General features: G+C 42.8%; 1 protein-coding gene across 2 annotated transcripts in view; it reads right to left on the minus strand.

Moving 5' to 3' along the window:
• WDR75 (WD repeat domain 75) overlaps positions 1-11,351 on the minus strand; it is a 25,319-nt gene extending 13,968 nt beyond the window's left edge. The window contains exons 1-9 of one of the 2 annotated variants that reach the window (XM_006036772.2): positions 11,133-11,351; positions 9,295-9,424; positions 8,083-8,148; positions 6,000-6,099; positions 4,648-4,772; positions 3,523-3,593; positions 2,772-2,888; positions 1,852-1,940; positions 833-991 (exon numbers count right to left, since the gene is read on the minus strand). In XM_006036772.2, coding sequence (XP_006036834.1) covers positions 833-991; positions 1,852-1,940; positions 2,772-2,888; positions 3,523-3,593; positions 4,648-4,772; positions 6,000-6,099; positions 8,083-8,148; positions 9,295-9,424; positions 11,133-11,218 — 943 coding nt within the window. In that variant the 5' untranslated portion in view covers positions 11,219-11,351. The remainder of the gene's footprint in view (positions 1-832; positions 992-1,851; positions 1,941-2,771; positions 2,889-3,522; positions 3,594-4,647; positions 4,773-5,999; positions 6,100-8,082; positions 8,149-9,294; positions 9,425-11,132) is intronic. The other variant, XM_025193100.1, reaches the window with a different exon arrangement.
• Between the last annotated feature and the right edge of the window lie 5,773 nt (positions 11,352-17,124).

The raw sequence follows: 17,124 nt of genomic DNA on the forward strand, positions 1-17,124 counted from the left end.
GCATGGGGACCATGTGCTCCTCGGAGCGGTGTAGGACGAGGGTGGGCTGCTGCTGTGGGCTGGGGCCAGGCGGCAGCAGCATTGGAAGAAGGGGTGGGCTATGGCTCCCAAGTAGGCCCCGCTCCCAGTGCTGCTGCAACCTGCTCCGAGCACAGCCCCGACCCAAACCAGGAAGAGCCCGGTGTCAACCGTGAGTGTGTAGTGACAGCCCACCCTTGCCCCATGCACAGATCTGGGGGGCATAAGCACTTATGTGGGGTGTGTACAGTGGTGGGAGCCGCTCCCCGCTCCCTGCGGCCCCTGGATGAGCTGCTTGCAGCTCCGTCCCCAGTGCCCTGCCCTGCTGCAGCCCCAGCCCCAGTCCCTCCCTCTCTGTGGGGGCCTTTTCTCCCCCCCCTGCAACTTACTAGCTAGACCCTACTCTCCAAGCTGCCGGGCTGCATATCAGCAATTGGACTTTTTTGGGCAGATATGGCTCGTTAATAAATCGCCCATCAGTATTGGGCCAAAAATAATCTTTACTGGTGCACCCCTAATACCAAATAAGTCACTCTACCTAAAATAATTACTTAAGCAACATATACCCAGTATAAAAGACTAAACTTCCTGAAAGTTAGGTGGTCTGAAGCAGGCATCACCCTGCCCACACATGTCCAGACCAGCTCCTCCTGAGCAGCAGCTAAAGGCGGTCGGGGGGTTGGCAAATCTGTTTTTTCAGATTAGTACTTGTACATAATACCAGGCAATGAATCTGAGATTCACAAATTTTACAAATGCTATGGATCATTAATTTTTTAAGTAACGAATATTATTTTAATAGCTCGGAGCTTACTGTTTTCTGCGTGCGAGGTACAACATAAAGTCCCATCAGGGGAGACTGAGATATGTTCAATAGTAGATCCCAAACGGGGCAAGAATTCCTTCTTAGACTCTGATCCATCACGCCATTGAACCAGTACAGATTCAAGGCCTCCACTCAGCAGATTGGTTCCTTTTCATGCAGGGACAAACACATAATTAGAGGCATTATTCCAAACCAACACATTTTCAGAGTGCTGGTCATGACGGTATCTAGACAGCAACTTCTGTAGTTAGTCTCCTTTAAATTATGTCCCAAGCAAAACACTGTTCATCACAACTATATTGAATGATAGAATAAAACTTATGCCATTTTCCCCATTTAAACTTGCCAATCTTAGCTCTCGGATTCAGAACAGAGCATTAAGAACGTCTACACATACAAGACTGGTACTTAATACATTACTATTATAAGAACAGTTAATCCTATTCATTTCTGGAAGGAACCAACTATTTCTCTAACAAAAGAATCCTTCTATTTAACACTGAAGATTGCAATTTTTTCTTAATGGCTAGAAGTAAAATAAATACTGTGGAGCCAAGCTATGTTCCCACAAGTTAAAGGAGTTTTACCACTAAATTAAATGGATGTACAGCCTGGTCTGGGTTCCAACAAGATGCCTTTGGCTTTTTTTTTTTTTTTTTCAAATTTGGATTGGACTTCAGCAAAAGCTTAGGTTCTCCTCCCAATGACTAAGTAAGAAAGAGCTAGTTCAGACTTGACATCAAAGATTTTTCACATGTGCCAAAATGTAATGTTTGCCAATCAAAACAGTGGCATAAAACATGCTTAAACATCATATTTCCCCTCTGTTCATTAAAACTATACAGCTGTGCATACAGAAAAGCTACAGCTGTTTCCACTTTCCCATTACTCTATCCGCAAAACCTTTAAAATCCTCTGGAAACAAGCATTTAATTCTAAGAACAGATCATTAGGTGAATAAGTTCAAGTTTCAGTAGCCTTCTTGCATTTTGGATATTTGTACTTGCCCTCCACAGTGAAAGCCAGATCCATAACGGCATTATGGTGCCAATGCATAGCAGAGAAGGTGTACTCTTTGTTGTGAGTAAAATTTCTCCTATTGGGGACAAAACATTTAATTTAGGAACTTTAACTTCAAGCTTCACACATTATAGACAATGGCAGGAGTAATCTAAGCAAACAGCAATGGGAATATCATATTAAAATAACATATAAACATGCTATACCACCCACCCAGTCTTCCTTAATAGGTTGCTGGCTTCTCCTAGGATTATAGGATGCAACAGGTTTGGAAGCCACTTACAAGTACTTATTTGGTAGAACGGGAAGTCCCTATTTGACATAAACTGCACATTAAGTCCAGGTGACATTCCCTAAGGAACTGTGGTCAGCCAGTTCAAGTTAAAGCAACAACTGACCTGGGCTGAGACAGCCAGTCAGTCATCACTGGCTTTGTATTGGCTCTCAACCTCTTTTTCTTCTCCTTCTGTCAATGGCAGCTCCATTTGCAGCTGTTTAGGAAAAGATATCCTCAGACCAAGCCATTTAGCTCTCACATTACTCCCTCTGGAAATGAAGTCCCCTCCTACCACTTACAGCACTTATATCTGGTCAAATAGGTCCGTTTTTAAAAGTTGAAGGGTACAGTGTTTTTTACTTGCAATCCAATCTAATTTTCTTCTTCTTAAGTCAACCTTTAGGTCTCCCATAATGGAGAACCTCAAAAGTCACAGGTTGACCCGGACTGAAACAAGCACTCAACTGTAATAATTTACAACTACAGCAAAGTGGGATTCACAATTACGCTGAGGCGGCTTTGAATGTTTTGTCACCACTATCAAAAATCCTGTGTTTAGGTTCATGATTTGCAGTGTTTAGAATGTGGCCTTAAGGTCACATCCAGATTACTTGGAGAGATGTAACATACCAGAGACGAATCTTGCCATCCTTATGTCCACTTGCTATGCAGTCCTCCTTCGGGTGGCAAGCTACACAAGTGAAGTAGTTGTTAGCACCTTTTACGGTTCTTGCACTTAAAGGAAACCTGCAAAAATTAAAGAGGAGTTTTAATTAATTTTGTTAAATCTCAAGTGAAGCTTCTGAATGGTCTTCATACATGGCCACAGCACTGAAGTCTGTGTATCAGAGAAAGATTAGCACAACGGATGCACAAAGGCACATGAAAAAGTATTTCTAACTGCCAAAACCACAAGCAGCAAAACAACTGTCCAAAGTGTCTGCGACCTGTAAGAAAGTTGAAAACCAGGTTGCTACAACCATCTATGAAATGGAACAGATAGCATTCCTATTTACTGGTAGCTTGCCTGATCTTTCCTTCTAACCAAGTAGAATCTTCTTCATCCAATCTAGAATGAACCTTGGCTAACCCATGCCTACCTAAAGTCCTTGTTTCAGCTCAACTTTAGCCCACTGACAACATTCAATTCTGGGCTTCAGCTAAGAGCTGTATAACAACCCACCTACTCACGGTACTACAATACTGATTTGCCTCTCGAATACCAGTTTGTTGGAACAGCATGCTGTGGGATCTTACAAGAGCAAACTGTCACCAGAGTAAGCAATTGCTCTGCACCTGCAGGTTAAGATGACAAAACTAGGGCTGCTGAATCTGAAAGCTACTGTTCAGCTCATCAGTTAATTCATAGATGTTTTCTTACCTGTGAGTCATCTTCTTTTTGAAAAAATAAACAGAGAGATGAAGGCCTCGTACTGATGCCACATATTCACCCTATTATAAACAGAACAACAATTTAGAACTTTGAATTTTACTGATCCACACTAAATTGATAATTAAGCAATGCATCTCTGGTCTTACATTTCTTAAATAGCTTTGCATCTAAAAACCCAGATACAAGGACAGAGAGAGGCTGGATGCTATTTTCCAAGTTAATGAATGTTGCTTAACAGCAATGGAAGACTTGCTACATCCATTCTGAATTCAGCTAAGGAAAGCATAAAGCTAAAAAGGATTTTTAAGATTGCATTAAAATCTTCTAGACTAGCCTCCATGAAACTAAGCTCATCCTGACTCATACTGAGCTAAGTGCTTAGTTACACATGCTCAGTCTTGGGGCGGGGGGGACCATCAACAATCAGACAAAAAGAAAACAGATTCTTTAATTCTAACTGCTGTTGTAGAACAGAATTTGAACAGTTGGTTGAGTTACTAATACAGATTTTTGGTAAAGAGAGAAAAATTAGTACCAAACTATTTGCTTAAAAAAAAAAATCTTAAAATTACATTGATTTTTATATAAAAATTCAGAATAGCTACAGGTGAAGAAGCACAATTATATTCCCTCCTGCCTGTAGGTATAAGTACTCCTCAACTTCTGTAGTTTGTCTTGCTTTATAAAACCAAGTGAGCCCAACGATACATTTACGCACAGAAACAAGATTATGTAATAACACCCACTTACCGAATAAACTTACTTTGTATTTACACAAAGGAAGAGAGTCCAACAATACAGGTAAATCAGTGGGGTTTACTGGATATAGTAAGAAACAAATTTTTGTCACTATACAACCCTGCTGGCACTAAAAAGTATCAGATAGTTTCTCCAATTGGTGCTGGAGATCACTTATGCTTAGCAGCCAGAGATCAGTAGTTTTTACTGTCAAACTAGGGTACAAGTCAGAATTCATACTAGACTCGCATAGTAAGGACAGCCACACATTTTATTTTTAGTGACAAATTTTACTTTTTTTTTTTTTGCATTAATATACCAAACTATACAGTATGTAGCTCATTCAAGGAAAAAAAAGCTAAAAAGCAGATATACTTCTCTTCCAAATGCAGTACATTTGGGCGAATGGTCTATATCATCCAAAATCAAAGACAATTCCTTGGTTTCCACTTCTTGGCCTGGAGCTTTTGTCAGCCTCACTAAAACCAGTTGGAATGAATCTAGTAAAATAAAGTTTAAATTACTAAGATCCTTTTGCAGAGGATTCAATATATTTATACTAATTAGAAAGTAGAACACTGGTTTACATCTCTTATATTCTATACAAAATTTACTATAGCAACTTTCACCATTATTTCGAATGCACATTTAAGAATAAAATTTCCATGCCTTAGTATTTCTGCTTCAAATGTTTTTTCTACTAAACTGAAAAGTAAGAAGCGACAGCTAGATTTTTTTCATAATGATTTCAAAGTGGAATTCTTACCACTGTAGGTATAAAATTACCGTACTTATCCTATTTTCTTAGGTTCATTCCTGAAAGGAAAGATCTAACTAAATTACAAAATAGAATTTATTACCAAGTCTATTTATGCTGATATTGGTTTATATAGGGATGCTTTGTTTTTTTTTTTTTAAATACTAGCAAACCCTCATGGTGCACTTTACAGTTTTACAAATAGCTTCAAGAGACTCAAATAGTATCTACCATAATGGCAGGTAATTATAGCACTAATGCCTCAAAGCTGAAGACAAAGCTGTGCTTCAGTCAAAAGTCATAACTACAGACAGTGGATTGCTGGTTTCCAGAGTACAGTCTTAGTGAGATACAAAGTACTGGGTATAGAGCAACTGCCACTTTTAATTAACATTTTCAAAATATCCAAGCACTTCTCTACATTACATAGCTTATTAACAGGATCAAAAGTAAATGTATATGAAGATTTACGCCTCATCTTTTTGTGTTATTTGTAGCTTTCCTTCATGGGCAGTGACCCTGAACTGGTTAGTTCCTGGTTCTAAGGTAGTGAGGGCCAACATTTTTGTCAGGCACACCACAAATTAGTTCTGCACCCTGAGTGCCACTCTGATCCCTTGTTTGACCTGCTGCTCTTTTTGCTCTCTGCTAAACCTGCCATGTGCCACGGACAGAGGTTGCCTGTTCCACCTGCAGCAACCATGCCACAAACTGACCACCCCTGTTCTAGGGCACTAGCATAATATTGTTGCATTCAGTGTCCACATTATGTAAATGGAAATGTTAAACAAGTGAGTTAGTTAGAACCATTATATGGGATTCATATGGTAGATTTTGTAAATCCTTTTGCTTTCTGGCTTACCCTTCCCCTCCCTCCCACAACAAAAACAGACAAAAAAAATAGGGCATAAGCTTATATAGGGGCTTCAGTATAACTCATATCACACATTGCAACACAAGAAAGATGTACCTGATGCTTCTTCATTATTCTTTGGAATTATAACAAACCCTGAATCATCAGAACCAGCAAGAGAGTAGAATGCAAAAATCTTATATCCAACAACAAAAGTCTGAAAGAAAAAAAACCCAAACATACTGCATTTGAATTTAAAATTAACTGGAGAATTGATAGGAATTCTACATTTCTCTTATACTAAAATAAGGTCCACTTTACAAATATTAAAAAAGAAAACAAAGAGTCACAAGCCTTCTAAGTTTATTATCAAAAAGTGGGGGGAAGGGAAGGAACAACATTTGCTTAATCTCAACCTTAGGCTAGAGGGCACACACTTCCTTTTTTGGCTGGTAAGCTTATTACAGAACTAAAGGGCTACATTAACATTATTTATGTAGTTTGAAATGCCAGACTTAATGGAAACTTAACGGCAGCACTATACTCTATGTACTGCAGTGGGGGGGAATAAATATGGGGAGTGGAAAAGAATGAGGTCCTCCTCAGCAGCTCTCCTAAGCCCAGGAACAACAGAATGTAACAACCACAAAGGCAGGGGTGGGCAAAATGCGGCCTGCCAGGCCATTGTATCTGGCCTGCGGGGCCCCTAAATATTTAGAAAATTAATATTTATCTGCCCTGGGCTGCTCGTCATGTGGCCCTTGATGGCTTGCCAAAACTCAGTAAGCAGCTCTCCACCCAAAATAATTGCCCGCCCCTGCACTAGGGACACATCTTCAAGAGAGCACGTTCATCACCTCTTTAGTTAGATGCTTTGAACTACAGTATTTATACTAAGTGCTGGCTGGCATGCTTTTATAGTGTTTTAAAATGGGGGTACATCATAAATCTCTACAGGGAGAGGAAGAATGAGAAATGAGAAAAATTTGGGGGAAAAAAATAAAAATGAACAACTACAATATTTTCTGGGTTACTGGAAAGGCTGCAGTGTGGTAATAGTGATGTGTTACTTGATTTATTTTCCCTAAAATAAAATCCTATGGGAACATGACAAACTTATAGTTTCATAGTTGGTAGGGTTGGAAGGGACCTAAGCAGATCATCTAGTCTGACCCCCTGCCATGGGCAGGAAAGGATGCTGGGGTCAAATGACCCCAGCTAGGTGGCTGTCTAGCCTCCTTTTGAAGACCCCCACGGTAAGGACAAGCACCACTTCCCTTGGAAAACACATAAAAAGCTTGATATCATTGCCTTATTGCTTCTGTTCAAAAAAGCACATCTCAGTTGTGCTCTAGCAGCATTTTGTGCTACTTTAAACTTTTGCGGTAGTCGTGCATCAGCCTGGAACTTTTTACAATTGTTAGAATTGAGATTCGATTCCGACACATTTTAGATACGGTTAAGAAGCACCATCAACTTGTTCTCCTTGGATCACCCCTTCTTAGCTATCTTTAGAAGCAAAACATTTTGAGGAAGCAAGAGATGGTGGATTAGACATAATGAAGAGCGTAGATGTATGAAAGAAGTCTTGTATGGAGTGGTCCCATAGAACTTCAGGCAACTTAAAGTCTTGACGGGGGAGAAGATAACAAAAGCTTTGGGGAGTAAGATTCCTCAAGAGAAGATTGCCGCAGTCAACCAACTAGCTGAAGCAAGGCAGGAAAACAGAAGAACTCTTTTATGTGCATGGGTTACACAGAAATCTTAATGCATGCAGTTCTTCCAAGGTTACTAACTAAACAAAGTTGGGAGGAAGAGAAGTTAAGCGGTTTCTCCCCCAGGTATAATCTTTAAATCGACTGTAGCAAGTCTTCCGATAACTGTCTGATATTCAGGACCTGCAAACTAATGAACTTCAACTGATAAAGAGTTAGAAAAACTGGCACTGCAGTTCCCAGTTATGAGTCAGCAAATTATTTCTGCTCAGGTACTGAGCAGCCTAGTTAAGAGTGAAAACTGATACAAAAAGTACAAATACTGCTCTGGCAGCCAGAATGCACAACTGTTTGCACTAAAAGCTACATTACATCCAGTTTGGGCTCTAAATGTTTTTATTCACTTTAGGAAGCAAAACAAATTTATGACCAATAGCAAACCATAATAATTCCGAAGTCTATGAAATGGGGTGATATTAACATACTTTAATGAGAATTCCATCTGTGAAGTCCCAGAGTTTAATGGTGCCATCTAAAGAGCAAGAATATAACTGGAAAAGAGGAACAAAACAAGTTATGAAAAGAAATTGGGTAGCAAACCACTAATTTAAGACCAAGATTTTATACACAAGAAAAGCTTAAAGTTAGGCTCTTGAATTCATTTTGAATAACTCTCATCCCTGAAATAGGGACGCTAAGTTGCACAGCTAGGACTGTGACACCTGGACCTACTTTAGACAATTTTCTGGCACATCTCCCCCAAATATTCTTTACATGACTATTTTGTGGACAGAACAACAATAATTTAGGCAGTGCTGTAAAAACCAGTACTGGCAATTGTTAAAGGACAGAATACTAAATTAAAGTAGATTAGAACTGGCTTATTTACATTTTAACTGACTTATGACACACATTTGCCTACCTCTGCTTTTCATAAAACATCCCACTTAGTAAATTAGGATAGAAACAAAAATTGCCTTTGTGCTGCCATTCAATTTTTGATGGCAATACAAAGGTCATGCAAACAGATGCCTGTACCACTTGTCGCATCACAAATGCCTAAAATTGGTGGCTGCAACATGTGTGGTAACAGTTTCTGCTGCTTATTGTGGCACATGCTGTTAGCTTTATGACATGAGGGCAGAGGCAGCCTAGAGCCTTCCACATTCTCCGGGAGACCCAGGCAGGTGCCAAATCCTGTCCACCCCAGGAATTCCTATGCTGAACTGTACCTCTCACAGCCCGGGAATGCCTGCCCACCTTTATCTACTTAGGGGCATACCCTGGGGAACCTTAGATCTGCTTTTCTGTAAGTGGGAAACATGTCACCCGTTGTCTGGCAGGATAGGGCTCCTATCCGCTGTGGGACAATGGGTGATGTATGTGTTGCCCAATGAATTGGATCAACTGTGGCAGGATGCGTCTGCTTCATTTGGTGATGTCCATTTTTAGCCACCGAGTCATCGGATAACTTTTGTTGCTATAAGCCAATCTAGGTATCTGCTGTTCTAGACGAGGTTAAGAAAAAAAAACACTAGCTCATTAATTAAACTTCGGTTCACACACTGACCTCTCCCCCAACAAAAACATAGCAGTGTTGTCTTATACAGACAAATTAAATTAACATTTTTCCAATTACATCAGAAAAGAAGAAATGCCTGATTGCACACGATTAACAATTATAAAAGATTAGTAACCTGCAGATGGTTTTGGGGATTGAGTTGGATTCCTGTCACCAGATTGGTATGCCCCTGTAGGATGTGTATGCATTCTTCCGTAGCTGTGCTATACACTTTCACATAGTCTCCTGAGGCACATAAAAGATACCTGAAAAAAGAACAAACTAAAGTTTGTATAGCGAAGTAATTAAGATAATCTAGTATAAAAATCAGTACCTTTATTTTTGTCAAATATAACAGCCATGTTGAATACTTATACAGCCATGCACGGACACATTGGGCCATTTTCACGTGCAATAATTTCAGCTTTTTTTAAACTCCCATTGTTTCTGTGTATTTACTCAGTTCAACATTAAGTAAAAAGGAAAGTTCTGAACAAGCATATTGGTTCTAACCAGTCACAAAGAAGGAAGTTACTCATCTTTTAGCTCTTGCAGAAGGGGCTGCTGATTTGACAGCATTACAGAATAAAGGCCTGGGACAATCATCAGATAACACATGAATAATATTCTTTGCAATATTCTAAATTGATGTTAGCCAAAAGGCTAAAAACAACTGGAACATCTCCCATTCCTTTTTAGGATCATGCCTGGGGAAAAAACCCCAACTATTTTCACCTTTGGCCAAATAAGCCAAAGGTCAACTAACCTTTTCTTTCAAACTTACTGATGTTCAAAACTGCACATGGATGCGCTCTACTATTTTTCAATTTATCTACTCTTTTCACCTCGAGTCGGCTGTATTTCCACTGATGCCCTGTCCTTGCATTTGAAACAATTGCTTAAAATTTTTAATTCAATGCTTCTTATTTTTTTTCCAAGTCAAGTTAGTCCTGAAGCTGCCATTACTGATGGGGCACCTCAGACATTGCAATGACCCTCCTCCACTCTGATGGCACCATTATTCTTTGGGCTGAGTGACCTGGTGGCGCCCATATCCTCTCCAGGTACAGCTGGCCGTTGGCTCATAGGGAGCTCATCCACCCTTTGACAGGTCTTGCTTTCAGTCTTGCTGTGCACACCCTTCTCACCCCGGCAAGCCCAGGTGGGGGCATTGGTTTGGTGACCGACAACCTGCCCATGGAACAGAGTGCTGGTTTACATGGTACCAGACAGCAGACCAAGGGAGTGCCCTGGCCTACTTTTCTGGCAATTGAGAAATCAAGCAGAAGTGCAGTAGTGAGATGATCCTGAAAATGAACCCAGCTAAACAGCCACCTACTTAAAACAGTAACACGGCCGAGGCTTAGGTTTGTTTCCTTCATTGGTCCTTGCTTATGGGCTGACAGAGGCAACTCACATAGCTATGAGAGGCCAAGAAAAGAAAGGTCCCAGAAAGGCTATTAAAGCTCCAGAACAACGCAATAACAACATAAGAAAGACCATGTTTAAACAGAGCTGGGGACAAGCTTTAACACCCCTTGTCTTCTCGCCCCTGTAGCAGCACACGTGAGGAACAGGTTTAAACTTAAAGCCCTTGGCACTCTTCCTTCCTCGACTCAGCTCCAGACAATTAAGGCATCACCAGTGGCTGCTGGGAGCTGAGCTGGGCGCAGGCGCCTGTGCTGCTATTAGGGCACGTGGCATGCTCGGGGACGTGGGGCGCTACATGCCGGGCCCCCGCCTCTGCCCAGCAGAAGGAGCCCATGCATTGCAGCTGCGAGGCCTTAAAGCGGCTGAGCCATCCCGGGGGAAGCAGGCACCGGGCTCCGCCCGCCCAACGGGAACGGAAGCAGCAGGAGCCCGGGGCAGAGCCCCGCGGGCCGAGAGGCGCCCCAAGAGCTGCAGGCTCGGGGGAGAGGGGGAACTCGACACTGCAACGGCCCCGACCCCGACCCCAACCCGGCCCGCGCTCACTTGGCGTCGGCGGAGAAGACCGCCCTGGAGCCGTTGAGTTTGCTGCCGCCGCAGCGCACCACGCGGAGCTGCTCCTGCACCACCATCTTCCCTCTAACCCCTGACCCGACCCGGCGCACGCGACCTCTGCCGCTCTGGTCCCCGTCTCCTGGGAAGCTCTATGGTCAGCCGTCCTCCAACAGCGCGCCGCGGCCGGGCAAAGAGGAAACTTCCGCCCCTAAAGCGTCACTTCCGCTCTTCTGTAATATGCAAGCGGGAAACCCAAAGCGTTTTTCTAGGGTGACTAGAACTCGGATGGCTTCGCTTCACTCCGCTGTGTCCTGGTCCGCCTCTCCCTGCCAGACAGTTGCTCCGAATTTCTTTTCCCTTCCCATTCAGGCTTGCGAGAGACCCCGCCCGTTGCGGGCTTCGAGCGGCCTTGCGTGGGGCTGCAGTGTACGGGGGCGTTGACCGCAGGGGGCTGTTGTGAAGCTGGACACAAATCCAGGAGTCGACAGAGACCGGATTTACCAAGTTTTTATTGTCGAAAATGTATCGGGTATCCAAGTTGTAGCTGCATTGGTCTAGAGGCAGAAGGAATAGAGGTCTGAGATGAGTCTGGACGCAAAATGAACTGTTCCAAACAGGAGATTTTTACCACACCTTCAACTCTCGTTTGAAATATGAACTTTCATGTCTACCCAGGACAACTTGTGCAGTCTTTTCTCCTATGCCTGAAGAAGGGTGCTTGCACCCAAAAGCTGGCAATTTAAAGACTTTTTTTTGCAAAAATCTAGTTGCTCTAATAAAAGAGATCACCTCTACCACTAGTGTCGGAAATGTATGCATCTTTGTCCGTTAAATGGTCATTGCGTTGACATTGTCAAGCTGCGTGGACTCTTTAAAATTCAGTTTTATGCCCATCTAAGCTCTAGCAACTGTTCCCGAGTGGCTCAGGACTGGGTGGTCTTTGCTTGGGCCCTGTCTGGCATTCACAGCCATTGTGCACCACCTTCTAAGGGAAGCCCCCAATACTCACCTGCCACACCTTGATCTTAAGTTTTTAGGTGCAAGAGGTTCCCACCTAGCTTGGACTTGCAAGTGGTCATCCTTGGGGCTCCACCTCCCCTATACCTCTTGCATGCAGAAACCTGTTGGTCTTGGCTCTTGATGACTGAAACTCATGCTAAGCTCAGACCTACTCACAAAAGTTAAAATACAGAATACTGATGCTAACTGCGTAATGCAAGAGGATGTGAGTTCATGGCTAGGCCATCTGAGAAGAAATAAGTATCTCTTCCAGCTTACCTTGCTAAATTCAGGATGATCTCAGTTAGGCGCCTAGTTGTCTAGTGTGTAACCATACGAAATCTCTATCCTTGATTAATTAGTATGGTAAATATTTATTTTGCTACTAACTCGTGTTGATGTGCAGGAAGAGACATTCTCCATATGTGATGGATGTCTCCTCCTGACTTAGTCCAAGGACACGTATATTTTTCCTAGCTATTAATCAGTTTTTTGATGTGTTCCAAACTGGATAACCTCTTGTTACTGAAGAAGGTAACTCATTCAAATTAGAAATTTCTGATAACCAGTAATGAGCAGGTTAATTAACAGGATTTTCCCGTGAATTACTGCTTGGGACTCTCTCTTGATTTACACAACTAAAAGAATGCTTTAGAGATGCTAAGCTAAGGGTATAAAAAGGCAGTAAAACAGCAAACAGCACGTGCGCTTCAAGAGTGAGAAATTTCTCTGACACCAGTTGCTGATGCACCTGACTTACTCGAGAAGTTGAAGAGAAACAGACTGCCTCTTCGTCGCCTGTTTGGTGAGAAATCATCACCTTATAGCTTATTACTAGACTTTGATTTGGTTTGGGTTCACTTGACTTGACTTTTGAATACTTGTAGTAAATAAAGCCTTTCTGTCACTCATCAAATGAGGTGTCGTGTCAATCCCCGGGTTAGTCTATAATCCTAGGCTTTTATTTGCTAACAGCTCTATAGCTGGCAACTTCAGCTCTTTTGGGTACCAGTGTGTAGTGTCACTCTGATCAGCTCTCTGGTGGAATTCAACTACGTTATTCGGACAGGAGCAGCATCTGAGGTTGGATGGTTAGCCTTGTAGTAATATATCTCAAGAAAAAAAATACTCAGAGGACATGGGAAATATTCTTATTCCTCATAACCGCTTCTCTGGGTCGAGCAGGCCAGCTGGCCTGGTTAAGCACAGTCTTCTGCCCCAGAGTCCCTGAGGGCTTTTGGTCCCTTAGCCCCGGAGTAGGCTTCAAATAAATGTGGTCTTAGTCCTAGCCCCATAAATAATATATTAAATAAAACAAAGAAAGAAAACTTGGGGAGTCAGTGGTCTGCTCTCCACAAAAATGTCCCTGCATGTTGCTGTGCCATCAGTCCCTCGGCATCCTTCTCTTCCCTGGTATTGGGCGTCATTCCCCAGGTGGTAGGCTCCTCTTCAGGGCTGTCCTTGGTTTCCCTGGGTTTATCAGCCGGGAGCACTCAGCTGTAGTATGGCTGTTACTCCCTGCTTTTCTCCCAGCAGCCGGCTTTTGTAGCTGACTGCTGGTGCTGGCTGATGATGTCATCTCCCTGCGCTGCCCTAGTTACATTGATAATTTACTGATGAATCATGTGGATGGCTCTGCCCGTGGTTCCTCACTTCTTGCCGCTGAGCCTGCACCAGGTACATTTTCCTGAGTCTTTGGTCTCCTGGGGCTGTCCCCCTGGGTCCGTGGTGTTTCCCACTGCTTTTCTGCCCCTGGGGCAGGGGTCTCCATCCCTTCGGGCTTCTCACTCCGTGACAGGTTCTAATTATTCAGAGCCAGAATCTGGCATTTAGAGAGAGGAAAAATGTGGAAGTGGAAAACTTTTTTTTGTCTCAGCATTATAGGGGCAGGTAGCCCTGCTGGCTGCAGGGGTGGTTTGGAAGTCAAGAACACAAGGTCAGCGTTCTGCATTAGCTTACCCTCTCTCGTTAATGCAGGTAGCTAACACTTCAGGATGCGTCTACACATGTGCTTTAATGCGCATTAGCCTATTTTTAAGGATGTTAAAGTATCACTAAGAAAACCCTGCTATTTAGTTAATGTGCAATAAAATAAGCTAATGCTCATTAACCATCATTTAAAAACTGTGGGTGCCTGTACACACCATGGGTTTTAATCCTCATTAAATTAAATATATTTCTAAAATTTAAACTTGTTTATTTTGGAGTGTTGCATCTGTGTTTACATGAACTAGGTTTTCAAACAAATATAAGCCTTGGAGTGTCGCATCTGTATTTACACATGCTAGTTTTTCAAACAAATTAAGCCGGGTTCCTGGCTGGTGTTGCAGGAGAGCGGGATGGTCTAGCACTGTCCTCCTGGCCCGGGGCCCCTCACCCACCTGTGCCCATGCCCTGTTACGTAACTGTGGAAGCAGGGAGCTGGCAAACGAGAAAAATGAAAAGAAAAAGCCACACAAGAAAAAAAAGTGGAAGCAATTTGAAAGCAAAAGCAATTTGAAGGAGTGAACTATAAAAAAGTTGCAGCGCCATCTGGTAGACAAAGAGGCTCATTACATGTCTTTGAGTGCCTTTGCGTTTTGCGTGCAGCAGATCTATGGATGCAACGCTTTAATTCCTGGTGAGGCAAACTAAACTATGTCTGAGGAGTTTTAGTTTAATGCACAAGAAAGATTTCTAAAGCAGTGGGAAATCCCGCTCATTCAAACAGACACGCAGCTGCAGCTCATGAATGGGCAAAAATCGTGGCGTGTACATGAGCCCTGTGCTCAATTGAGTCTGCTCTGCACATGAGCTGAAGTGAATTGTGCTGTGCCACATGCACTGGCATAAGTGGTGACATGCCACAGTGTGCAGAAAATGGTGGCAGTGCACTTTTGAACTAAAGTGCCTCCAATGCGGTTTAGTTCAAAAGTGCACCAGTGCCATTTTCTCAGTGCTGATGCGCATTTCGCTGCTTATACAACTACAAGCACTGCAGCTCCAGGTGCTTTTCAAAGCGCCCAGTGCTGCAGCACTTTACGTCTTTAAAAATGCCCTCTATTGTGAGGTACTAGGAAAATGTGCATTAGCCTGTCTTAATACGCATTAACTAAAAGCATAGGCATTTTTACACACGTAAGTGCCGCAGTGCTGGGTGCTTTGAAAAGTGCCCAGTGTTGTGATGCTTGCAGTTGTATAAGCAGTGAAATGTGCGTCAGCACTGAAAAAATGGTGGTGGCGTGTTTTTGAATTAAAACATTTTGGAGGCACTTTAGTTCAAAAGCGCGCCGCCACCATTTTCTGCACACTGACGCGCATGTCGCCTTATACAACTGCACATGGCACAACACTGCCTCAGTTTATGTGTAGAGCAGACTTGATTAATCAAGTGTGCTCTGAAGCAGCGAATATCTGGAGCATTGCGGGACCAGAAAGTGTGTATATAAATGCCCCATGGTTTTTAAATGATGGCTAATGTACATTAAGTTATTTTAATGTTGTCGTGGAAAAAAACATGCTGTAGAATTTGGAATCGGGTCAGGTAGAAACTTTATTTCAATAGCTATCAGAGAGGGACCATCACAGAAAGATTTCTGCTGTGGCCTCTCTGCCTTACAACAAGGGCAATTAACCTTTTATAGATTCAAGACAAAGGGTTTCCTAAACTAGCTTTTCCCGCCTTGGGGCTATCTGTTTTGTGTGCTTCAAGACAGCTTTAATGGTCATCTTCCTCTTATCTAAGGAATCTCTCTATCCCCCCCCTGAGGCCTCAGCCATTCTTTGCTTCCACATTTTCCCCCTTTGAGACTTACAAGTCTCATCTTATTCTGTTTCTACTCCCATGAGTCTCTCTATTTCATCTTGAATCTTTCTATATCTTCTTTCAATCTGCTCACATCTTTTTAGTACCATCATTTTAGTTTCTGTGGTGTGTTTTCTTTCATTTACTGAGTCTAGATTTGTGTAGGACGATTCAAACAAGCAAACTAAGAATTACCCAAGTCACGACCAACCAATCCCATCTCGGGAACCAGGAACTAGGTGGAGGCCTTTTTCCTTTCCTGGAGGGCATAGTGGTGTTGCGGGGCGCATCTTTTTCATTCTGTAGTGGTAAATCCTCTTCATCAGTGGGCGCTACACTCACCACTGGTCCTGAATTCTTCTGCTGGCAGGCGCTGAGCTCACTACCAGCTTGTGGAGTCTTTCTGTCCGGTTGGAATATAGCTGTTTCAGGGTCCAATGGAGGTGAAACCTTTTTACAGTGCAAGGTGTGAGTACACGTCTGGTGTCCTTGGCAACGAACGGCAGTGTTAGTGGTTAGGAGCACCTGGAAGGGGCCCTTCCATTTGGGTTGGAGTGAGTTTTTTCGTTGATGAACCTTGATATATACCCAGTTTCCGGGCTCAAGCGAATGGCACGGGACGTCTGCAGCGGGTGGCAGTGCTTCCTGAACCTGTGAATGAATAGATCTGACACATTTCATTAGTGCCTTACAGTAATTTAAAACAGTTTCATCATCCAACTGAAGATTAGTCTGATGAGGAAATGGGGGTGGTGTAGTGGCCATTCTCATGGGACGCGCCATGAGAATTTCATGCGGGGACAGTCCATGTTTTCTGTTGGCAGTGTTTCTAATGTGCATGAGTGCCAGTGGCAATGCATCTGGCCATTTCAAGTTAGTTTCAGCACAAATTTTAGACAGGCGTGTTTTTAAGTCAGAGTTTTTTCGCTCTACTGCGCCACTGGATTGGGGATGGTAGGCACAGTGCAGGTGCTGGTGTATGTTCAGGGCCTTACAGATGTTTCTAACAATCTGCCCTGTAAAGTGTGTTCCTCGGTCACTGTCTAGCGTGAGTGGCAGGCCAAATCTGGGGATGAATTCTTTCAAAAGTTTCTTTGCTACAGTGGTGGAGTCTGCATGTTTACAAGGATAAGCTTCTACCCAACCAGAGTACATATCAATAATGACAAGAATATATTCAAAAGAACAACATTTTGGCAT

Source organism: Alligator sinensis, unplaced genomic scaffold (assembly GCF_000455745.1).
Source record: "Alligator sinensis unplaced genomic scaffold, ASM45574v1 scaffold555_1, whole genome shotgun sequence".
NCBI lineage: Eukaryota > Metazoa > Chordata > Crocodylia > Alligatoridae > Alligator > Alligator sinensis.